We start from the raw sequence: 24,638 nt of genomic DNA, 5'->3' as shown, positions 1-24,638 counted from the left end.
AAAGGTGATTTTCAGGGCGGGCAAAGGAGCATGTAACAGCACGATTGATTGCATACTCCCCTGCGGGAATTTACTATTTCGATCCCAATCCACTCATGCTCTTATGGCGGGCTGGCAAATATTTTGGATCCGATTCAATCAACAAACTGCTGTAACACAGGCCCTGAGGGATCTTCTACCGAAACCGTTTCGGACCCGGTTGTTGTTTGCAGTGATTTTAATCTTGTTTGACCAGATTTCGTCACGTCTCCTTCTAATCCCCGGGTGTGGTATCTATTGCATGGGTATGTTAGCCCAGGGAATGCAAACGATAGTGTAAGGGTTAGTGACGTGTTTGGAAACAGGCTTCTACTATTCGGTTACTAAGCACATGACTAAATGCACAAAATGTATGACAGAATACAGTGGAACGCTTGTTAACCGGGTGCCTGTTCATTTGAAATATTCATTTGTTACATAATTGAAATACTTTTCCTAGTCAACTTTGAATGTTAACAGCATTATGCTCAAACAGCTTTTCAAATTAGCGCGTATAGCAGGTTAACATTAATGAATGGTGCCAAACATTTAAAAAGACATTCCTCCCCGAGCGGCCAAACATTGTTACAGCATTTAATTTCAAATCTTTCACAAATGAAAGCAATAATATTTGAGAACAACAAATAGCACGACAAAACCAATGTTTGAAATAAAATGCACAATTAGGTTTATTTATACTGGAGATTCCATTCGAACAGCAGAAACCATGTTACTAGATAGATTACTTATTATACAATGAATTACTCATTAAATCGTTACGCTATTTTATCTTTCACCATCTACCTTTCTTGCTATTCATCCATGTCGCTAGAAGTGCTATTGTAAAATGCGCATAATAAATTCACAATAACATCGGATAGCAAAACACACTCAATAGCAAACGAACCGATTTTGTATTAATCAAGCCGATTGATAAGTCTCGATAGCTCGCTAGGAAATAAAAGCAAGCCCTTGCAAGTGAAACAATAGACCGGCTGCCGAGCGAGTCTGTGAATGAGAGTATGTAGATTAAAATCGCTGAAAAGCCTTCACTGTCGAGCGCTAGCCATACGTTTGCTTCATTCAGCGTGGCACACTTTGAAACATCATGGTTCGCGCGGATTTAGATAGATTCAGTGCCATATCACACTGCTTGCCGACCACTTCATACAGCCTGCCCCACCGATATCAGTGCATTAAATAGCTCCGGGAAGGCGCAACACGTACCGTACGCTCTAGCCGTCACTTCCGGTTAGATGGTCAGTCAGTACGGGTAACATAAGTGGTATGGATCAACTGTTCCGATGGAGTGGCACTGGCGAGTACTGAGTGGCGTGCGAAAAGCCAACGTTGTGAAGGATGTTTTTGTATTCTTTCATTTTAAAACGCGTCTCGTTTTCTATTTTTTTTCCTCCCTAGCTTATGATTGTTCAACTCATTGGCAGTGTTTTGTAAAAACTCTCCGACTGCATGCGTGCATTGAGAGTTGGCACAATGTGCATACGTGCCCGGTTCTTTTTGTTTCTGTGGCCACAATTCATCGAGCGGCAGTGAGGTGAACATGTTTTTGAATGTTTTTTTTTTTAATCTTTTTTCATTCCCCACTTGTATCGGGAGAATAAATCAGCATAAAAGATGCAAACATGCTAGCAGGAAAAAATGAAGTAGCTGTGCTGCATGCTGTATGAAGCATTATAATGCTGCAGTTGGTTCGCAGGAACGGTGATAACAAATGTTATGTGTACTCAACTCTTCAACACTGGTCAATTCAAACAATCACTAATGTACACGCAAACACACACAAACCTATATTGCAGTGTACTTATAGCTTGCCCTACTTGAAGGATCATGGAAAATGTGAAGGAGGCGCATGGTCCTTCACGAAGGAATACTTTAGTCAAATGATTTATGTGGTATAGTGAAACAGATTGGCGGAGATATTTTGGATTACATTTTAAATTATTTTTATTTCCTTTTTTCTCATTGAATATTAATGTTGTGCTTATTTAATTCATTTCTAGACCTTCAAGATGTCAGGCGCAAATAAACTATCAAAATTACAGCTTATTGATATGGATATGTTCTTGAGACGGCAATGAAGTAATTAATATGAAGTCATAAAAATGGTTAAGAATTATTATTTTGTCTTAACATTTTTTCTGATGAAATCGCTCGCGTATGAGCAGAAATCCATGTCAAGAAAATTTCATTATGTAAAAACTTTATAATAATATGAAAAACATCAAAGCGCAGCAATAATATGCATCTTTTTAGTTTAAAAATAAATTATTTTAAAATTATAAAATTGTTTCAAACGCCCTCAATTTGCACTAAATGCTATTTCAAGTCTGTGCCATAGTAAACTATAATGCCATGCAAACTATGAATTTATTTATCAAAATATCAACATGGCTGGCACAAATTGGACACACAAATCAACAATCGTATCAATAAAAATGGATTATATTGGCTTAAGATCAGAAGGACTTGTTTGATCACAAGTTCAGTCGATTTGTAGCTCTCTCTGTGTGGCTACAATAATTTTAAAAAATCATATTGCTTTAGAAAACACTTGTGCAGACTAACAAGTTTTAAGACTCTCCACGTAGTGTCAGAGATACGCGAAACCTGGTATACGCATATTTACACAATCGCGGGTTTGATTTGATACAATATCACTGCAAGTTAAACGAAAAGAAACTAAAATATATAATGGCTTAAACACGCTTCCCCACCTCTTTTTCTTCTATTTGGCGTTATGTCCAACGCGGACATGCCGGCCTATAAGGCTTTCGTGACTTAATTCATTAGCACACAGTCGGATCCTTGCTACAGAGGCACGGTCCATTCTAGGCTTGAACCCTTGACGAGCATGTTATTGAGTCGCTCGAATTAACGACTGTACTTCGGGACCACCCCACATTTTGCGTTGATAGCGTATCTGAGGGGCCGGTCTGGTGGTACAGTCGTCAACTCGTACGATGTAACAACATGGGTCATGGGTTCAAGTCCCGAATAGACCGTGCCCCCATCTGTAAGACTGACTATCCTGCTATGGTAACAATAAGTCACTTCACTAGTGGGTACAGGCAGGCCTTAACCAACAACGGTTGTTGTGCCAAAGAAGAAGAAGAAGCGTATCTGAGGTACAACCTGTATAGTAGTTTGTTCCATGTTTCCTTCATTCAAGACTTTTAAGTAATTAATAAGATCAGTTAATACCTCAGTCTCAAATAACAAGCCTTAAAACGTGCTTAAGAATACATTTACAGATTAATTAAAGTCAGCCATCTTATAAGTCTTATAAGCCAGTCTTATAAGCCAAGTCAGATCGTTTAAAAGGTTTAACAACTTTAAAGACTGTTAAGCATCTTCAAAAGACATGTTAAAACTATGTGGCTTAGTATACTCATAGTAAAGCATTCTTTAGATATGTTCAAGTGTAAAATGTATAAGAATGTTTCTTGGGCTTTGCACAGCAGTCAACTAGCACGATTTAACATCATGCCCGTTGTGACTTCAACCCTCATATGGTCCATCCCCCCTTAGAAAGGCCTAACTATCCGCCTACGTGATACTCAATAAGTCTCGAAAACCTGTATAGGTCGACATGACCACAGTTAGCCAATAAGAAGAAGAAGAAGAATCGTGAAATTACCTTAAGAAATTATGCATCTATTCAAGTTGTGCCATATTCCCGACTCCCTATACCTTCCAAAACTATCTTTCTAAGCTACTTTTATCAACACACTGCATCTAAATTGTCTTTCTGCCACAAAAACCTGAACTTCTAAACAAGTTCCTATTAGGGTAAAGCATTTTATTTAATTAAAAGGTACTAACCACGAAACAGCAGGAGGTGTTGTAGGCGATGCGAACACATCCCACGTATGGTATGATTTTCCCTGCCAACCCTTCAGCAGACCATCTCATCTAAATGGACTCTATTTTGACAGCAAAGAAGCCGGGTACCATGAAACCGGCTAAGGTCAAATCTAAGCATCAAACACCATGATGCAAAGAGTCAAAGCAACTAACCTAACCGTGCAGCAATTTCGTTAAAACATGTCCTTTCCCCACACAACCACAAAGTTTGGCAAAAGCATGTCCCTGCCGAGATCGTATTTAGATTGTATCGATAAGTACGCAAAGTGTGCCATATTTGTTGAAGCATTTTGCTCGCCACTTTTGCATACCGAGCCTTGTTGTTTGTTGCTTGCAAAAAAACGCCAGAACTATTCCGTAGATCCACAAACAGTAGGTGCGAGTTTAGGCATGCAGAAAAATGGGCACCTTTTCAATCCAGTCTCACAGAAAGGCAAATTAAAAAACTAATTATAAATAAAAGTTTAAAGTGTCCACTAAACACTCCCCGTTTCCGTCTATACAAACGAGATCGAGTTTATGGTGATAGTAGGGTGTACCGTAAAGGTGATAGCTTCCCTCTCACACAACCTTGTTTGCTTAGTTGTCTTTACTGGTGCGATAAAACTTACCCTCTGCTAAAAGCTCAAGTAGATACCTAAAGGTAGACGGAGCTTTTTGATTGAATGTGTCTCAGGACACGCGGTTACGCTTGAAATTTGCAAATACGAAATTGGAAAATTTCCTTGGCTTAGCTAATTTTCTTCACGTTTAATTTCGTCTAAATGAAGAGTAAAGTGTAATATTATGTAAATACAATAATTTTAAAATATATTTTCTATATATATTTTATATATACATACAAACATGACTAAAACATTCCTGCCAATAAAAAACCCTTCCTTCATGAAACATCGAGAGTGGTAAGCACTTCTCAAACATTGCACCAACTATATCCTCCCATCCCGACATCTGGCCAGAAAGGTGTTTAAGATAGTGATGTTTGTCCATTGCTATAATGAATGTTTTATGTTTGGCTTTTGGTGGGCACAGGAAAAGCAAAAGACGGCGGTGGGATGACCATCTTCCCACTCCAACCGGTCCCCATTAAGTGAACTAACCGAACCGTTCCACTACCTCACACTGGTTCCACCTTTTACCGTGTAGTGTATAAACTTTACACACCTTACCTGTGTGCTGCGTACCAGATGACGTTAAAACCCTTTCCCCGGCCCTTACCTTAAATGAAGTTAGAAAATTGGTCTTCACGGGGGAAACTTTTGTCCTTTACTGTTTTTCTCTTTACCAGTTTGCAGCAGGTTGCTCCACTGCAGACCACTAACCAACCAGAAGCAGTAGTGTCGTTGGTTGCACTAGGTTAGGATAGGAGAAGGTTCTTCACTATACGCTACCGCACACGGATGGAGCTTTGGAACCGAGCAGAAAGGCCAGGATCCGTCAAGAAGCATCGCAATGTGTAAGCCACACCATATGGCCATGAGACGGACACCGATGCCGTTGCATACGATTATGCATACCGACAACAGAAGGTGAACCCACATTCCGGTGCGTCTGCCTTAACCGTCGACGATGGCCATGACTGTCTGCTCGGGAAAGAGTGTTTCGCAAAACGCACGCAGGATGGCAAGGTGCAGACAAAACATATGCTAAGTATACCCCAAGCCATCGCTCGTTTGGGCAAGTTATGGGATAATCTATTATCAAACACCCCACGAGAACCTCACTGGATGCTCCAGTGGCAGTGGTACTCAGAGCGGTGTGCTGCCCTTTTCTTTGGCCGGACGCGTGAACAAGAGTGAACAATAAAGGCGACCCATATTTACCGGCGGGATTAACGTCCGAAAATCTTCACTAGATGGCACAACCGACCCACACGCTGCAGAGCGGAGTTTAACGGACGGATCGGTTTTATTCAACGTGAAAATTTGCTACCATATCTAGCAGGTGCCAAGCGGTACAGCACGAACATCGTTAACTCCCCATGTAAGTGGATGAAATTTATTGCACCAAACCAAGCTAAGGAATATCGCCACACACACACACACACACACACACACACACACACTGGCACGCATTGCCCCTCTCGCACGGAAAGTTGTTTTATGATCGGATGCTAATTAAAATTTTACGTACCTGCGCAACGACGAAAAGACATTCCATTCCGCCAAGAAAAGACATGCTTATGTTTGGTGACAAATCAACGTGGAATGGGGGTGGTGGGTGGTGGTTTACCTCTTAACCATGCCATTAACCAGCAAATTGAAACGATAAATAACATTCGGAGCTGGCTGCTTGGAAGCGATGTCGGTTGGGGCTGTAATATAAGAAGTGCAGAAGGCATGCTAATTTTAGACACTGTAAGCTTTACATCGCTACCTGGGAGCGACGCTTGTAACATGTCCGAGACATGAATTTCCACTTTACTTTAAAAGATTTCAATCCGGAAGCCTGCACATCTACCGGGAAGGATATTTATCTAAGCTAAAGTTTCTTGTTCAAAGCGAATTTGAAGGTTCTACAGGTATTTCGGAGCAAAAAAAAACCAAGGCAGGACATGATGAGCAAGCTTTGGAAGTTTGCGTGTCTTCCATCGCTACTAATCGAGCCTTGCACTCTCATTACCATGGCACCGGCGAGGAGATGGAAAGATCCACGTGGATTTCATTATCATTAGCATTGGATTAAATTAATTCGTTAAAATTAATTAAGCATGCTTAAAGAGCACAGCTCTCCTCCAAGACTATCCGCTTCGTGTGAACGATGCAATCACTAGCCCTGCTCAAGCCGCAAGCATTCTAGATCCTTGCCCGTGTGCGCTTTAAACCGGCTACTAAGATAGAGTCTTGAATAAACGATCGTTTCTTTTTTGCTCTCCATCTACTCCAGGCGCTGAAAGCTCCCGACGAACTTGCCACACGAGCGAAACCGTCTACGTGGAACGGGAGAAAAATTGATACAAATGACACATACACACCACTGCTGACGTCGTCTGTATGGAAATGAACCGGCAACAAATCACGTCCGCGCCGGTACATTGAGAAAAATTGTACGGCAAACTGTCCGCACGTCTTTTGACAAACCATGCCTTTGCCCAGGTTCAGTGTCACACTCACGGTCCTAGGTACGCGCTAGGTACATTGGACAGCAATTCTCGATTGTCAATGCTGTGGACGCAAATTTGCCTTTTGCAAACGGGGATTCAATTGCCTCGGCCTCCGTCCGAGGTAGTTGAATGTGTATGTGTGTGTGTGTGTAAATGTTACAGTACGAGTGGCATCAACGGCTGAGTGCTGATGCTCCACTGCCGTTGGAAATCATTGGAAGATTTCGTTTCCACAGAAGATTCCAAATACAGAACCTCGCATTTCCATAAGCGAGTCCCGCTTCTGCCTTTTTTTCGGTACAGTTGGTTCTTCACGTGTGCCGAACGTGACAGGAATGAGCAAAACAAATGCCATCCGCTTGGTCACGTTGGGACATGACATCACTCGGCACTTGGAAGGGTAATATGTCTGGCAAAAGCTTCGCTCCGGCAAAGGGCACTCGATTGGAAACAACGTCATCACTGTGCGCGATTCTGTACGAACCAAACAGGACATGGTTACGTCCTGTCGTGTTCATCAATGCACTTACCAGTTGCCCAGTGCTATAGAACGCTTAAAATATCCTACAGAAACTGGACCGAACACGAATCTTCCACCTCCAGCTAGCCTGGCCAAGACGGACAAAGTGGAGCATGCAAAAGAAATGACATTGAAATGGCAGCAAACCGAACAACTATCATCGTTTGAATGTTTGCATTTACTTTGGCAGTCCAAGGCACCATCATTACCCCCTTGTATGAAAGTTTAGGACATTCTTCATCCAGAATGCAACACATACCCACACGCATACGTATTACGTTCCCAATTCCTGTGCAAAACCTTCTTTTTTCGTATTTTTCAGTGGTCCGATTTTGCAAACGCCGAACTTCATAAGTATGCTTGCTTATTCCAGCATGTTTTTACTGACCGACTCACTGCACTTAGTAAAGCTACTGGATATACTTCCAAATCGAAGGGCACCCGATTGGACGATCGTTCTGGTTGAATAAGGGCGGGAATACAAGAAACATGTCACTGCAGAGAAAGAAAGCAGAAAAAAAAGGATTACCAAAAAAATAAACAATCTCCGGGACAATACAACCATCTACGAACCATGTACAAATGTTTCCAAAACTGTCTGGCACTGCGATAGCGTCTTCTACTGCAACGAAACCTCATGTAAAACTGGCAAGCATGTTATCGCTCCGAGCAATGTACTAAAAAGGTTATCCCTGTAAAAAGCAAAATAGAGCCAATTTGTAGCCTCACTTGGAGCATTTGTGAGGCGTACAGTGTATGTCCGAGCGGTGTGTGTACCCATGTGTTTGGCCAGGAGGTACAGGACCCCCCTGCCTAGCCCGCCCGAATAGCCGTCCCTGATGACATTGGGATGGCTTGGACACACAATACACGGGCGTACATGCTCACACAGACCAACCCGAAGCCGATCTATTATTGCTGCATTACAGCAATCCAGATAAGCTACCGGCACGTTGCAACGTTGCCCGGCTTTGCCAGCTAGAAGTACTATTTTCGTGTTGACAAATTGTGGCATCACTCGCCTGAAGGATACTGTCCGCTTTTGTCGCGCAAGCTATAAAGAGTTTCGAGTGCTTTTACTCCGCCGGTGGGCTGTAAAATCGCCTCCTTATCTTGATACACGTCCGAAGCGAAACTCTCGAGCACGAATCTTCTCGAGCGCTTCGATCGATTGAGATTAAAGGCTCGTGTATAGAGGGTCCTAAGAAATTTGGCCATCACACCTTCTCCCTCCGGTTTTATGCATAACTAGCGCACTTTATTTCCTACAATTTTATTTTCCCTCATTTTGATGAAGCTAGCAAAAAACGGCTGCGTAAAGCTGTAAACCATACGCACCGACATTACAGCAGTTACGCCTGTCGTGATAGAGAAAATCTCTTGCATCATAAACGTCACACCGAAACGTCAATCGCTAATTGGATCGGTACACCGGTCACGATGCCACAAAGAAACGAACGCGTGCATTTGCGTGCTTCCTTCGCAGCATGCACGCTCGCAAAACTCCACGCAACAATCGACAAAAACGTCATTTATTCTACGGAAACTCACACCCCACCCGTGTACCCGTGTCCGTGTTTATTGAAAATGTGTTGTTCCCGCGAAAGCAATTCACCCTCCCCCCTGCAAATCCTTACCCCCACGCAATCCTGTCGCTAAAAGCACGCGTAAATGCGTTTTACGTAATTTGCATAAACGGCACTGGTGCAACCGAAACTGCATCGAATGTGTGCCGCCTGTCAATGGCATCGCCGTGGCGTTTGCGTGGATTCGCTTGCCTGTAAAAAAGGCGCCAGGGCAAAATTCAATAATGCCCAAAAGCTCGTATCAAATAACACTCTGCCGCATATGAAATGAGAATTCCGAAGAGCCCCTGGAAAGGGAAAGAGGTGAGTGTGGTTTTCGCATCACAAATACCGGTCTGCACCTGCCCAGCCCGCCCAGCTCAATCCATATCCGTAGCATATTGCATCCAAATCCTAAGAACGGCGTGATACACTCCCATCCCCGGCTATCCGGCTTTCAAAAGGCACATCGCCTTCGCCTCCTACCACAAACACTGCTGCCAGCGATGGAGCATCATCACGCGTGATGATGCCGTTGCCTCTATGGCCGCTTCACTTTCACAGCTAAACTACTTCGTGGGAAGCTTCCGGAAAGGCTCTGTGAGGCGCGTCCGAGAATATAGGCGAGATGTCCTGGAACTGAAGCACGGAGCCCAAAAGCCACCATGTTTCTGCAAACTCGGCAAAAATGATGAAACCTTTACACAGACGTCACCGGCACATCATAAGCAAGCTGGTTCCGTTCCCTCAGCCCAGCATTCCCAACACAGTTCCCCATCTGTGGTTTTAAGTTTGCAGCGACGTTTCCGTCCTTCGGAAAGGTAGCGCCAAAATCCAAACTCCGAATGAAAAGCCCTTCTCTGGACGGCCAGCAAAACCGAACCGGTCATTAATTTGCTAATGTCAGCGGAAAATGTGTGATGTGCCTTTTTCACGCTCGAACCGTTCATGGCCCGGTTGGTCGCGTGGTTTGACTCACACCGGACACACAACACACTCCCGCAAGCGTCCTGCGCCCGGCGGAGCTTTGGACGAAGATGTACACATGGACGTAAACTGGAGTGCTTGTGTGCAACGAATCGATACTGTCACAAGTATTTCCCAAGTTAGAATCATATCTGGCGTTCGGTTCGTGGTATTGATCCATCCGAACTTATCACAATTGAACGTTTGATTGGGATGCTGCCGTCACGATGGATGTTGTCAAAACTTGAAAAACGGGTTATTTGTAAAACCCGTTTCCTTTTCGGCGAAAGGACATTTGGTGGTATTGCCAATAAGGATACCAAAGGTGGGCGTTTGCCTCATACAAGCGATACTATTTTCGATGGCTTCAAATGACGTTGATAGGAAAGTGTTGCCGTTTGATGACCTAATAAGGGCAAATAATGTCCTTTGTAGTGATGGCTCCTTTGATAACTTCCACTTGTCACTTTTAAATTCGCCACTTGAACACCATCACTCAAAATGTTCTCAATTTTGCTTGCTCAACTTCAGAGATCACCAACGAAAGCCAAAAAAAACATCAAAACAAGCTGTTAGCTACCGCAACTGTAAACACTTTATTATTAGCAACTGTACCACGGCCAGCAGTAGCATCATCGGAGCGACGGGTGCACCATCCGCCAGCACTATCGTCGATCGATTGCAGGGCGTACGACCGGCAGCCGATTCGCAGACACACACCTCGATCTCCCGTCCCAGCCGATCCTCCTTAAAGCAACTGGTCGAGGTAGACGACTCATTGTCCACGTTGAGTTTGGCGCACATGTAGGTTATGTTTTCGACTGCGAAAGAAAAGTGGCACATGACGCACGCGTCTTTGCGGGACCGGGGTAGGCAACAAACTAGGCAACACTCACTTGCACCATTGTAGCGATAGGAGTACCGGGCGCACACCTCCCCACGCACGAGCCGGCAGGCAATTTGGGACGGTTTGTCTTTGTACTCTTCCCACATGTAGTTAGTGTCCGGTACGTTGGTGTTGTCTGTAAATCAAATGGCCCAAACGGCAGGCAGGCAGGCCGGTTTTGTGCCATTGGAAACCCACCGCACAAGGTGATGGTGAAATTAAACAAACCAAAAATCGTGCCCAAAACATTGGGGCGGTAAAGGTAAACGACACACACGATACAAACACAGACACATAAATGCCAAGCGTGTCCCGCTGGCCATACTCACTGGTTATAACCAACGGATGAAAGCACGGAATACCTTTCGCCTTCTTCAGGATGTTGTCGCAGCTGAGGTTTTTGTACGGCGTGTCCTTGTTGTACTTCGGGCCCATCCACGTGAACCGGAAGCAGTACGGATTGGTTTTGTAATTTTCCACCGGAGCTAGCGTTGTGTTTGGTTCCTCTGAAAAATTGAATTACAACCGCCCCGGTGTTTGTACTAGCGAACGACTATTTCCGTTCCCCAGTGACGTCAACGGTGGTAGGTGCGAGCGTATATACGTGGCACCGTACCAACGCTATACCCCCTCTCCTTATACCTACCAAGGCTTGCAACGGTTTTGCAGAAATAAATCAAACCAACCGACAGCAAATAAATTGCTTTCATTTCCGAACTGAAAATGATCGACATTGATGCTAAAACCGAGGCACGGAAATATCCTGTCACTGGGAGCCACGATAACGGCTCACTACCGGTTAACCGATGACGTCGTAAAATTTATTAACACTATTGCACGCTTATCTCTTTTGCAAGATCAGCTTTGCTGGTACGCAAGCATCACAATCACGTTTGTCAGGTTGACTGTGTCCCCCCAGATCCAGATGACTGGAATGTGTGCGCTGTTGAACGAATGAAACTGTTTAGCAACGAGAACTAACGAGTAACGAGAAAGAATCAGCTTATCAGCTTCGTTCAATACCAAAAGAATTTTAAATACACACGCAGGCGCACATACACGCACACACATATAAACAGTCACACACTCTAACAAATCCCCATCCCCTTCCTTCTCTTCCACACTCAACTACCTTCCCGATCTACCGATAACAAGGGTGAGAAGCTGACGCACAAAGAAAGGGGTATATCGTAAGTATGTTTTCTCTTGGCTATCTTATCACAGGTGCTTCGAATACTGGTCGCCCCCACTATTGAACGATGACCTCCTCCACCGATGTGTTTACTTTCGCTCACTATCGGTCCACAGTGATTTCTTCTGGGTAGGTCTGTGCGCACTGGTATTGGCGAAGATAGCAAATAACTGCGTACAAGATGGCCCTCCTCGACAAACTCGACCTCCAATGTATTATTGATACGGCGCGAGAGTAGCTCGTGCGGCTCGGCCCTACTTGAGCACCAAACTATTTCAACGCGTTGTAGTTAAATCCAATTTTACAAGCTCTCACCGTCTTATCAATGGATAAGAAATTTCTGCAGGCCAAGATTCTCGGAAATAAGATACGCAATGTGCAAGCGACAAGCGGACGCCGGGAGTCATCGAATGCTGGTTGCAATGTTTGTGCAACACTGGCGGGTGCTGCTGCTTCAGTCAGTCAGTTGATACACACGCATGGAAGGTGCATATAGCAGTACAGTGGTGTTACGATACAGACAAGGAAAATCCTGTTCAACAGATTGCATTCAAATAAGCGTTGAAATACTGATATCACAAAAAGTTATGCATCTGGAGGGATAAAATATCTAGCAGTGGCTGTGCCTCAAGGCAATAATCATTGACAAATGGACAAACCACGAGTACGCAACCGTGCAATACAAGCAACACAAGTGCAAGTATAGTAGCCAAATCCCATTGCTGATGGCACGATAATTCAAGTACCGATCAAGGATATGATTGATGTGATTGAATATGTGACTCATCAGTAAAATTTTCTCAGCAGTCGATGCATACTCTAATTTGTGTTTGTCAAATACACTTCTCTTCTGTCCTTATAAGGGTCAATTATAAGTGATCAAGTCAAGACAATTACAATGTATGTGGGTTTTTAGTGAATCACTCTTCCTGTGTCAAGGATTTAGACGTTCTTACTGAATCAAAACTCACCTACGGCTAGTATCTGTACTGTGTAATCTCCGAAGCCAAACGATATCTTGATTATTTGCGTCGAATGACCAATCAATTTCGAAATCTCTCCCGTTTGAAAGTCCTTTACTGCTTCCTTGTACCTTGGACCTTGGAGTACACTGCCATGATGTGGTACCAATCCAACAATACAGTTATCATTAGAATTGACCATGTTCAGGAGAGGTTCACACGCTTCGCGCAGCACAAGGTTCCACTTCCCCCGTACTCAGAACGTTGCCAAAAGTTAGAGCTTAGTTTCCTTGAGACACAGTAAAAACACTTCTATATCCTATTCGTCTGCTGTTTACTCGTGAATAAAAACGAAACTCTCTTTTTGCTTCTTTCCGTCCCTCGACGTCATACAGCCATGGGAAACAAACGATCATCTATCTCGTGCTGTTCTTAGATTTATGCAATTTTTCTCTGTCTCTCTCCTTGTTTCGCTGTTTTCTCCTCTCCTCATCGTCATCCGTCTCTCCCAATCTTCCCACGTAGTAGCTAATTAGGTTGATAAACGTTTGTGAAGCCAATGGCAGACAATTTGTATTGTGAACTATAAACAATAAATAATAAATGAACAACACGATCACGTTCATGAATGTTGCAAGGGTTATTCTACTTTAAATCCAATTTGTATCAGTTGGCATACAACGCCTTTAACGGACTAGGAGATTAAGGACTACGGACTAATGAGAAATGTTGTAACAAATAAGAAGAAGAACAAAATGTAAATTTAACAAAAACCAACGTTTTTTCAACAATGACAGTCAAAGTATTCCTATACGGATTTAGTTTTCTCGTAGATTAGATTCATTCTGTTGTCTTTTTTTTTAATTTTTTTCATTTTCTTTTTATATGTTTATTTTTCTCTTTACAGTAAGCGTAAGCTATCTCATACTCTACTCAATATAATTATCAAAAATAGCCAAATTACTTGGAAGGATTTTCAACTGTAGATTTATTTACTTATTTATTTTAAATTTTACTTTTTATTTTAATTGTTGTAATAAGTTTTGACAAACTTTTAGCTTTTACAAGTCACACAAACAGTTTTAGTGTTAAAATGTGAAAAAGAGCTGCATATCGCATGGTCGTAACAAGCATGGAAATAATTCTGGTTTTTAGAAGAAAGGCTTATTACAACACATATCTGGCAAAATTTTCCCACAATCAAGATTCAATTCTAGCATGTCTAGAATAAGATTTGACATATTTGATCAAAACGCTTTGAACAAAGTCTACAAAATAGTGCTTCAATATATGTGTGCCGCGCTAAATGTACTTACAAAGCCAAGTGGTCCTTGATCCATAAAAAAATAGAGAGCACTGCTATAAAGCATTCAAAATGGACACTTTGTGTAACATGGTCTTATCTTTAGAATTACAAAATACGTTACGGTAGGATTACAAGAACTGCTCAATTGCATATAGATTGCAACATACCCACAACTATGTTGTATATTATCAACTAGAAAAATTTACATTTGGTTAAGTCAAACATCCTTTTTTATTGAGCAATTGTTGACCCTATTTTCTGCGTCCTTTTGTTCTTTCTTCTTCTTTTTTTTGGCTCAACAATCGGTGTCAGTCAAGGCATCTCAATATTACCACTGGTGGGGATTGGCTTTCAGTGAATTATTTCTTACCCATTGCAGGAGCTGTATATTGGGGCACGGTCCATTCGGGTATTGAACGCATAACGGGCATATTGTTAAGTCAAATATTTGTTCTATTCTCCTGCTTAACTACTTTTTTACTAGCTATTTACAGTGACCGTCATAATAAAGAGCAATTTTACATTTGTTATATTATGTTAGTGAATGTATAAGTGAACGTACTGATTTTTTTAACATTATTCGTTATATACTTATGAATGTACAATATAAAACCATGACAAACATTCCTGTATAATATTTGATGGGGCCACTTCATTATCAAGCTAAAAAAGCTTTAAAGTAAATAATTTTTTACCCCTAATTTCGCTAGAAGTATCCATGTATCCCTCCATGTAATACGCTAAGGCTGTGGCCTCCAACCTATGGTCCGTGGACCACTTTTAGGCCGTGGCGGAACTAGCAAGCCCGTGAGAGTATTGATTTTTTATTTACAGAAAATACCTGTTACAAAAAAATTTTTTTTTCTTTCCCACAATCAAGATAACATGTCAACAGGCATGTCTAGAATAAAAATTAAACATATTTGATCAAGAAGCTTTAAACAAAAACTACAAAAATATATCCGCAAAATATGACCGTGATGGCCGTGAAAGATATCCTAAACTAAGTGATCGATGATCCATAATGGTTTGGAGAGCATAGGTGCGAGAAAACTTCTTCCAATTTATTAGATTACACTTATTTTCAATCAATAAAATGTTTCTTTCACAAAATGTTGAGTTCAATAACTTTGCGTAGTTAGTGCTTTCCGTCGGCTGAAAAATAACAAGGCACCCGGAACCGACGGAATTGCAGCCGAGCTGGTCAAGAATGGAGGTGCACGACTAGAAAACGAGATTCATCAAATTGTTACTGAGGTGTGGGATAGCGAATCGATGCCTTGTGATTGGAATCTCGGCATCATCTACCCCATATACAAGAAGGGAGATAGGTTGGACTGCAACAACTACAGGGGTATTACGGTGTTGAATACCGCCTATAAAATATTCTCCCTGATCCTTCAGGATCGCCTTGTCCCGCACGTCGAAGAGATAGTCGGAAACTATCAAAGAGGATTCCGAAACGGAAAATCTACCACTGATCAGATCTTCACCATGCGGCAGATCTTGGAGAAGATGGCTGAATACAGACACGACACATACCATCTCTTCATTGACTTCAAAGCCGCATATGATAGCATAGCCAGGGTAAAACTGTATGACGCTATGAGCTCTTTTGGAATCCCGGCCAAACTGATAAGGCTAGTTAGAATGACTATGACCAACGTCACATGCCAGGTGAGGGTGGATGGAAAACTCTCAGGACCTTTTGCTACCACCAAAGGTCTGCGCCAGGGGGACGGGCTTGCTTGTCTCTTATTCAACCTGGCGCTAGAGAGAGCCATCCGTGACTCGAGGGTGGAGACTACGGGAACCATCTTCTATAAGTCAACCCAGATCCTGGCATACGCTGATGATATAGACATCATTGGTCTGCGGCTCTCCTATGTAGCAGAAGCCTACCAAGGGATCGAGCAGGCGGCAGAGAACCTCGGATTGCAGATAAACGAGGCAAAGACCAAACTGATGGTGGCAACATCAGCGGGCCCGCCAACAAATAATCAGAATCTACGTAGGCGTGACGTGCAGATAGGTGAACGCACTTTTGAAGTCGTCCCACAATTCACCTATCTTGGGTCAAAGGTCAGCAACGACAATAGCATGGAAGCTGAGTTGCGCGCAAGGATGCTGGCTGCCAACCGGTCATTCTACAGCCTGAAAAAGCAGTTTACCTCAAAGAACCTGTCGCGACGGACGAAGCTGGGACTATATAGTACCTATATAGTACCAGTACTCACATACGCCTCTGAGACATGGACACTGTCCAAATCTGCCGAAACCCTCTTAGCCGCGTTCGAGAGGAAGATGCTCAGAAGGATACTTGGCCCCGTATGTGTGGAAGGACAATGGAGGAGCCGCTATAATGACGAGCTATACGAGATGTACGGCGACCTCACTGTCGTACAGCGTATAAAGCTCGCCAGGCTCCGGTGGGCTGGACATGTTATACGCATGGAAACGGACGACCCAGCCCGTAAAGTCTTTTTAGGCCGTCCACAAGGACAGAGGAGGCGTGGTAGGCCCAAATTGAGGTGGCAAGATGGCGTGGAGGCGTCCGCCATTAAGGCCGGGATAACGGACTGGCAGACGAAGGCGGGAGACCGTGAGCGGTTTCGGACACTCCGGAGGCAGGCCAAGACCGCAAAGCGGTGGTAGCGCCGGATAAGTAAGTAAGTAAGTAAGTTAGTGCTTTAGGAATGCGCCGTGTAACACAAGTACAATTTTGTCGACATAATGTTGCTTTACACATCAAGTTCAAATCAATTATTTCTATGAATTATTTACTCTTCTTTTTCTTATTAGCGAAACAATCTACGTGGTCATGCCCGCCTATACAAGCTTTTGAGATTTCTTAAGTCAACAACACAGCGAATATTCAGTCCTTGCTACGGGGAACAGTCCATATAAGGTTTAAAATCACGACGGGTATGTAGATAAGTCGTGCACATTGACGATTGTATCACAGGACCGCTACGAATCATAGATGCATTACCTAATTTTACTTTTTATTCCAACCGTTAAAACTTTTTATGATATCGATTGCAATACTTTCCCTATCACCCTACACCACACACAACTGTATCTCAGAAATTTTTAGTTTTTTATTACAATTTCGGAAATACTAAGATATTAAACCGTACATGTAGTGTCCTAAACACAAAAAAAAAAATTCAAAAAACAACAAAAACGCCATCGAGCTGCCATTCAGTGTGGCCAGATTATTTTGGCAGTTTTCGGTAGGCGCATCAAAATTTTATCGGTAGTTTTCGGTAGGTTAAAACTCGAAACTTAACAGAGTTAAAAAAAGTAAAAGCGAAAGAAGTGTTAAGCGGGAGGGGGGGGGGGGTTGGGTACTAATGCGCAAAATCAAAGTTCCATCTCACGAGAATATGCATCCTTTATCTGGGATATGGATTAGATTTGGTTCAGCGGTTACACAAATTAAGGTCTTTCTGAAGTGTCGATGTGAACATTGTACTGGGAATTCTAAGCCAAAGAAGGACTAAGATGCACATTTTTTTCTCAGTGGTGACAAGTTCTTTTTCTTGGGGCTCCACGTGACCGCTTAGGGCCACAGCAGTGGTCCATTGGATACGATTTAATCGTACGTGCTGTCATTAGATTTTCGCTGGATTTTTTAGATTGATTTGATTGTTTGGCTGAGTTTTATAGTTCAATGATTAAAAAATTGAGATTTTTTCCTTCAAACCCTAAATATATAGATATACATCGATATTTCTGGTCACTTTGCCCACAGGGCAGGCCGAGCTTTTTGGCGGCCACCGTCGCAAAACCGTCGCAAAACGCCAAAACCGACGTCGCATGTACTGCAAAGCGACGTCGCCAGCGAGCGAAACTCGCAACGATTTCGAGGCGCTGGCGACGGTCGTTTTTGACGTTTTGCGACGGTTATTGACCTTTCGAGCGAGCTTTTGCCCTGCGGACCAGTGTGGCCAGATTATATTGGCAGATTTCGGCAGGAGCACTGTTGATAACGCAACCATTTAAATTTAATCCATTATTTTAACGATCAATTTCTTTTTACCCTACTAGCATAGAGAATGAAAAAGTGTGCGTCTTTTATAAATAATGTGTGAGGTTTGAAGTAAGATTGTGTGAAGCTATGAATTAAAATGTGCGTTTAATTTGCAATAAAAGCGATAAAATATTTATAAACCAAGTTTGATGTGTTAAAGTTTTTCTTTTGATTCGGGTGCACCAGGTCTGTGTAAAGGGAAGCGCACAGCGCGCTAAGAAAGAAACGAGCGGGAGGGGGTTTCAGTCCAGCGCAGCGCAACTCGCTGGAATCAAGTGGGGTACCAATTCAGCGCAGCGCATGCCGAAAGAAACGGAAAGGAAGGGGTATAAGGAAAATACAATGAAACAGCGCGAGCGAGCGTTCTTTTCAGTGAGAGCGTCTCGTGTGTTTTAAAGGCATGCAAGAGAGCGCCGGTCTGGTGGTACAGTGGCAACTCGAACGACTTAATAACATGCCCATCATGGGCTCAAGCCCCGAATAGACCGACCCCCCATAGGTAGGACTGACTATCCTGCTATGGTAGCAATAAGTCACTGAAAGCCAAGCCCACTTCACTAGTGGGTACAGGCAGGCCTTGACCGGCAGCGGCTGTTGTGCCAAAAAGAAGAAGAAGGAACAAGAGAGCGCATTCTCTCTGTTGTAGCGCTCCATCCGCCATTTTTATTTTCAGCCCAAAACAACGGACTTCGGATCCGATCATGGGCCGGACCCCCACCGTGTGTTTCTACCTACCCCTCGCCTGGAAATTTCATTCTCTTTGTCCGTCGGGTAAGCTTTAACCGCCGACAGCGAAATGCAAATTCAAATTTAAATGATTTTCATTGACGAGCAATTCTCGGAATCCATTCAACTGACATTTTCTACTTATTCTGAACATTAAATTTTAACAGATAAAAAGTGCCAGGCAAACAAACGTGCATCAGCGCGATAAGTAACAAATGAGGTTAGAAATCCTTGAAACAGCATCCCAAGCGCCACAGATTAAGCTTAAACGAATGAAAAATCAAATATCTGTGATTTTCGGTAGGATAAATGGAAATTCGGTAGTTTTAGGGCGGTCATCTGTGAATCGGTAGGCATATAAAAAATCGGTAGGAATACAGATAAATCGGTATTTCTGGTCACTCTGCTGCCATTCTACCAAAACAATCGCACTTTCACTCGCGGAGCAAAAGCATCGATATTCCAGCGTCGTAGTAATAGTTTTTGTCGTAAAACAGAATTTACCAACACACCGACCATGACGACCGCTGCACGTCCAACGTTCGATCCCGCCCGCGGTGGTAGCGGCCGTGGCGAGAAGGATCTGAGTGCCCTTTCCAAACAGTACAGCAGTCGCGATCTGCCCGGACACACAAAGCTAAAGTACCGTGACCAGGGCCAGAGCACCAGCGAAGAGCTCCGCAATCGTGACTTCCGCGAGGAGCTGGAGAAGCGCGAGCGAGACAGCAAGCAGGGAAGCAAGGGATCGGCCGTCCCGACGGCTCGTCGTGCCCTGGAGCAGGGTCCGGGCAGTGCGGGCAGCGGAAGCACCAAGCGACAGAAACTGGAGGCACCACAAAACCTTGACGCGGACGATCCGGTGGACAGCGAGAACTCGGACACGGACTCGGACGAGGACGATACGGCTGCCCTGTTGGCGGAGCTGAACAAGATCAAGCAGGAACGGGCGGCCGAGACGGCAAAAAAGGAACGCACCAAGCAGCAGGAAGAAGAGCGCATCCGAATGGAGAACATACTGTCGGGAAATCCGCTGCTGAGCTACTCGGCCACTGCCAAGGCGGAGATGAAGGTAAAGCGCCGCTGGGATGACGATGTGGTGTTTAAAAATTGCGCCCGTTCCGAACCGGAGAAGAAGGCAAACCAATTCGTCAACGACTCGCTCCGATCAGATTTTCACAAAAAGTTTATGGATAAATATATTAAGTAAGTGGATGATATAATAAATAGTATCTACTGTATACCTTATACACATCTACATTATACATCTACTGTATAACGTTTCCCCTCTTTTATCGATGTGCGTAAATACAATTGGCTTTATCACTCGAAAGAAGGAATAGCACGTAATGAGGGACATGGATTTCTCAAGACTAGTTAAACATTTAATTAAAATAACAATTGCTTTAAGATTAAATTACGAGTTTTCTTACGCTTACTTTTATTAGTCATCTGGATCGTCCGAACTTTGTCTCAATGCCGAATGCAATGAAATTTTCATTCAATCATAAAAATTTGGTTTTTCTTGGCTTTGTTTTTCGTTTCGGTTTGGTTTTTGCATTCTTTTCTGTTCCTAAAATAATCGAATTCCCTTGCTCTCCGCGCCAAGGAATTTGCCGCCAGGCATTCTTACCATATAGTTACGCATTTAAGCTTTTATACATCTACTATCTTAATTCGTAAATTCCATCGTATATGCCACCTTCATCACAATAACACGAACCGCACAGGATCGATCGCAGAGTACCTGCTGAAAATTGCACACACATGTAGGTCCTCGATGGGAAGGCGTTGCGCCAACTGGGCTATTCCTACACCCCGTACGATCCCGTCGACACACATGCAAAATCCGAATTATTTATACGTGTACGTGTTAGGTAAGAAAACTCCATTTACGTTACCAGTTATGTAGAACGAACGGTAGGGCAAAAAGAGTGACACACTGTATATCTCGCTATCACACGCAGCTGACTAAAGTAAACGACAAACAGTAGAAAGTTATGGCTCCCCGTTTTTTTGCCATCTCATTGACAAGAATTCCATTCCGTTTTGGTATAAATCTTAGTGTGATAAATTAAATTAAATAATGAAAGCGCACCTCGTTGCGCCGATCGTAAACGCTACATCTTAAGATTTGTTCCGATTAGCCGGGTGAGACCGATAATGTGAGAAAGATATGGACAGTTGGTTAAGAATTAAGTAAATTTGTCCCGCACGAATACAGTTTCCCTAACTTACACCTAAAACGGGGCTCGCGCGGTTCATTCATCGTTCGTGGACCTATCGGTCGGTACATCCATACAAACACACCAAGAAGCTTTGTATCAAATGTGGACACTAAGAAGTCAAAAACAAATTTTGTACCCTATTCTCCTAATCAATCGGAGAAAGGATAGTTTAGCTTATTTCCTGCTGCACACGGTTTAAGGGAAACCGAAGGATATAGAACAAGAAGTAACTATAATTATAGAGCGAACGAAATAAATTAATTAATAAATAAAACATTAAAAATTACCAGAAAACGGAATCTAAACAAGGGCAAATAAAAAAAAACAATAAAATGATAACAAAAAACAACTATGGCATTGCAACATGATGCACACCACCTACAGTTTGGTTAAAATTAGGCAATCGCATGCCTATGGCCTCTGGAAGCTGACTAACAAAAAAGTTTCAAATCTTTGGGAAGCTTTCAATGACATGACTTGAACGAATGGCAAACGAATCTTTAGGATCCGGGTTTCATTGTGACATTCCCGGTAACAGGAATACGGTACGAAATAGTCCGCAAGCAATCACACATCACCAATTTGCTTGTTGTAATATGTACACTTAAACCAGCTACGTTAGTTACACCACCCCCTAGGAACCTCGTCATTCCATACCTCGTAGCAGTAGCATGCGCGGCAAGTACTTACGGGTGTATGTAAAACAAACACAAAAAATAGCAAGACGCTTCCCTTTAGCTGGCATTCCTTATACCACAGTCAGTGAGCGTTCCCAATTCCGGGGTGCACTGTAACGGAAATGCAGGAACCGAACCGAGCGAACCAGCACCACCACCATTACGCTCCTTTGCCGTGCCGTTCTTTCGCCGACCGGTTGATGGCGCAACCGGCAATGGTACATCGAGCCCTACGCTCGCCTCCTGCCCGTCCGCCATCATGAACGGGTCGAGCGGGTTCGTTAGGTCGATCGAGAACTGTGCCTTGCAGCGTTTCAGGTTCCGGTGCATCAGATAGTAGGATTTGTGCTTGAACAGCTTGAAGCACCCTTCGCACTGGTGCATGCTCGGCTTCTTGTGCGTGCCGACGTGTTTGTCAAAGTCGTACTTTAGCTTGAAGCTAAGGTTACACTCGGTGCACTCGTACGTGCGCGGTTTGCGCGGATGCTTCGGCAGCTCGATCGTGTCCCGGGGTGCGGTCTGATGGTGGCTGCGGATGTGCAACCGCAGCGTGGACTTGAAGTTGAACGCTTTCGAGCAGATCGCACACACCAGCTCGTCCTTGTCCGCGTTCAGTGCCTCCACGCCCAGCTCCGTCACGACGAACGTACCGCAGGCCGCGTCGATGTAGTGCCCGCCCGGCCCGGTCAGGGGCGAGTCGGGGCTGGCATCGCACGGAACCGCCACGTGGACCGGTATGCCGTTGTGCATCGTGATCGTGGCCGGTTTGCTCACTGCCTCGCTGTTGTACATCTGGCTTAGCATATCGAAGTAGGCGTCCTCGTCGTAATCGTACCCCAGCTTTGCCCGGCACCCGTTGCACAGTGGTTCAATCTTTCCATCGACCGGTTTTACCTACGACATATGGGAATGAGAGACACGGTGCGTCACAATAAGAGCAGAAGCGGAGCAACTTTTGAGTCTCTCACCTCGATTTTGGCAATCTTGTAAATGTTGTCCACTATCCGTTTCAGTTCTTCTGCCGATGCTGTCTCGATCGAGCCGAGCTCGTCGAAGGGTAGCAAACACATCAGACACTTTCTCTGCGGTTCTTTGGTATCATTTGTGCCGACGGGGTTTTCCTTCATCAGTGTCTGTGACTGTATCTGTTGTGGCGCTTGTGTTTCCACCTGTTTCATTGCTTCCACCGTCCCCGTTGAGGTCGTGCTGTGAAGGGAGGAATGGAAAAAAAGCATTTGTTTGTTTGCGTTGCACATGTTTTGTTTATGCTGCATTGCAATTACCTTGGTATTGTCGCAACAGATTCATTTTCAACCTTTTTCTCCATACCCTCCGGACGGGCTGCGAATCGCCAAGTAAGGAAAACGCTGCGTGAAGGACGACACAAAGCAGAACGCCTTTCCACCTGCACCACCCAACCCACCCACCACCAAAACCAAACACTTAAACACTCGGCAGACTCAGAGACACGACGGAATATGACACGGCTTTTTCACGCGAAACACATCACTCGACAGCATGGCATGCCGCACAAGGGGTTTTCTTGCCCAGATTTCCCGTTGGATACAGTGCTAACCCCGTCCTGAACGCATCAGCACCCTGCCCCACGGACAGGTAGTGCAGGGGACAAAGTTTTTGTGAAAAGGTAAATAAACTAGTAAACGCAAACCCCAGCAGCAAATGTGTTGTTTGATGGACGAGACGAGATTTAACGGTTTGCGCTTCGAAACAAAACAAATGCCGCCAAAGAAGGTGAATCGACGGCGACGGGCTAGTTTTGCTTTCCGTTCTCACTCGTTTCACGCAGAATTTTCACTCAAACGCAGTCAGGAAAAGCTGCCGTCCCCCTTCCCCCTCGGTCGAGCGCACTGTGCTGGGCTTTTCTTTCTGTTCTGTCCCTGCTTCGTCGTCGTCCTTCTGGTTTTTCTTTCCTTGTTTTGAAGATTTTTTTTTCTTCGCAGTAAATGTCAGTCTCTGCGCCTTGAAAGCCGAAGCTGGTCGAATTGGGAGCCGAAGCGATGATAGCTGTTTTCGAACATGGAAAATATGGTTTTTGAACGCTTTTGGATGATTATAATTGTTTTAGCATCATTTAAAAGCTTCGGTTTACTATTTAGGTGCTAAAAATTAATGTTTCGATTGTAATTTGTAATTTTACGAGTTTTCTGCAACATAACAGAAATGTTTATGCTATTCTCCAATAGGTGGCGCTACCACTCACGTGCATGGAATATTTAAAAAATAGTTCGTTGCAAAACGCCGTTGACCTGAAGCTCGACAAATTCGTATAAAGAAGATCAATGCATCAAATATAATCTACAAAATTTCGTACATTACTCTTCACGATCACTTTAAAGGGATCGAAACTATGAAACAAAACTCAGTTGAGTAAAAAAACACTACCCGATCATGATTGTGGAATTCGAAACGGGCCTGCGCATATGAAATCGACTGGATTTTGAAACAAACACAGAAAATGAAGTAACACAACACGATCCATCGGTTGATATGAATTGAAATCACATATGAAAGGAAAACCATGATACAACTATACAACCGAAAGAGGTATTT

At 43.7% G+C, this 24,638-nt stretch overlaps 3 protein-coding genes across 3 annotated transcripts; 1 reads left to right on the top strand and 2 right to left on the bottom strand.

Annotated features, from left to right (window-relative positions):
• Window positions 1-10,629: 10,629 nt before the first annotated feature.
• On the bottom strand, window positions 10,630-12,021 carry LOC121600486. The gene is made up of 5 exons (XM_041929124.1): window positions 11,967-12,021; window positions 11,590-11,886; window positions 11,273-11,449; window positions 10,954-11,079; window positions 10,630-10,878 (listed from the first exon to the last, which is right to left on the bottom strand). Exons 2-5 carry the CDS (start codon window positions 11,675-11,677, stop codon window positions 10,634-10,636), a joined length of 636 nt encoding a protein of 211 aa, XP_041785058.1. The 5' UTR covers window positions 11,678-11,886; window positions 11,967-12,021; the 3' UTR covers window positions 10,630-10,633.
• Window positions 12,022-19,575: 7,554 nt separating this feature from the next.
• Window positions 19,576-20,450, top strand: LOC121599853 (protein CWC15 homolog). The gene has a single exon (XM_041927953.1). It carries the CDS (start codon window positions 19,683-19,685, stop codon window positions 20,370-20,372), a length of 690 nt encoding a protein of 229 aa, XP_041783887.1. The 5' UTR covers window positions 19,576-19,682; the 3' UTR covers window positions 20,373-20,450.
• Window positions 20,451-20,542: 92 nt separating this feature from the next.
• On the bottom strand, window positions 20,543-24,032 carry LOC121599852 (zinc finger protein 558-like). The gene is made up of 3 exons (XM_041927952.1): window positions 23,351-24,032; window positions 23,036-23,273; window positions 20,543-22,961 (listed from the first exon to the last, which is right to left on the bottom strand). Exons 1-3 carry the CDS (start codon window positions 23,392-23,394, stop codon window positions 22,125-22,127), a joined length of 1,119 nt encoding a protein of 372 aa, XP_041783886.1. The 5' UTR covers window positions 23,395-24,032; the 3' UTR covers window positions 20,543-22,124.
• Window positions 24,033-24,638: the final 606 nt, after the last annotated feature.

This window comes from Anopheles merus, chromosome 3L (genome assembly GCF_017562075.2).
Source record: "Anopheles merus strain MAF chromosome 3L, AmerM5.1, whole genome shotgun sequence".
Classification (NCBI taxonomy): domain Eukaryota; kingdom Metazoa; phylum Arthropoda; class Insecta; order Diptera; family Culicidae; genus Anopheles; species Anopheles merus.
Note: the sequence above shows the minus strand (reverse complement) of the source record. Positions and strands in the feature narration are given on the sequence as shown.

Bases quoted from the DNA above. Each gene is read 5' to 3' on its own strand.
- LOC121600486 (XM_041929124.1), bottom strand. From the start codon at position 11,677: ATGTCGATCATTTTCAGTTCGGAAATGAAAGCAATTTATTTGCTGTCG. The intron at 11,080-11,272 runs GTGAGTATGGCC...TTTGATTTACAG, and splicing joins TCATCCGTTGGTTATAACCA to ACAACACCAACGTACCGGAC. The intron at 10,879-10,953 runs GTGAGTGTTGCC...TTTCTTTCGCAG, and splicing joins CTATCGCTACAATGGTGCAA to TCGAAAACATAACCTACATG.
- LOC121599853 (XM_041927953.1), top strand. From the start codon at position 19,683: ATGACGACCGCTGCACGTCCAACGTTCGATCCCGCCCGCGGTGGTAGC.
- LOC121599852 (XM_041927952.1), bottom strand. From the start codon at position 23,394: ATGGAGAAAAAGGTTGAAAATGAATCTGTTGCGACAATACCAAG. The intron at 23,274-23,350 runs GTAATTGCAATG...CTCCCTTCACAG, and splicing joins TCTGTTGCGACAATACCAAG to CACGACCTCAACGGGGACGG. The intron at 22,962-23,035 runs GTGAGAGACTCA...CATATGTCGTAG, and splicing joins ACAAGATTGCCAAAATCGAG to GTAAAACCGGTCGATGGAAA.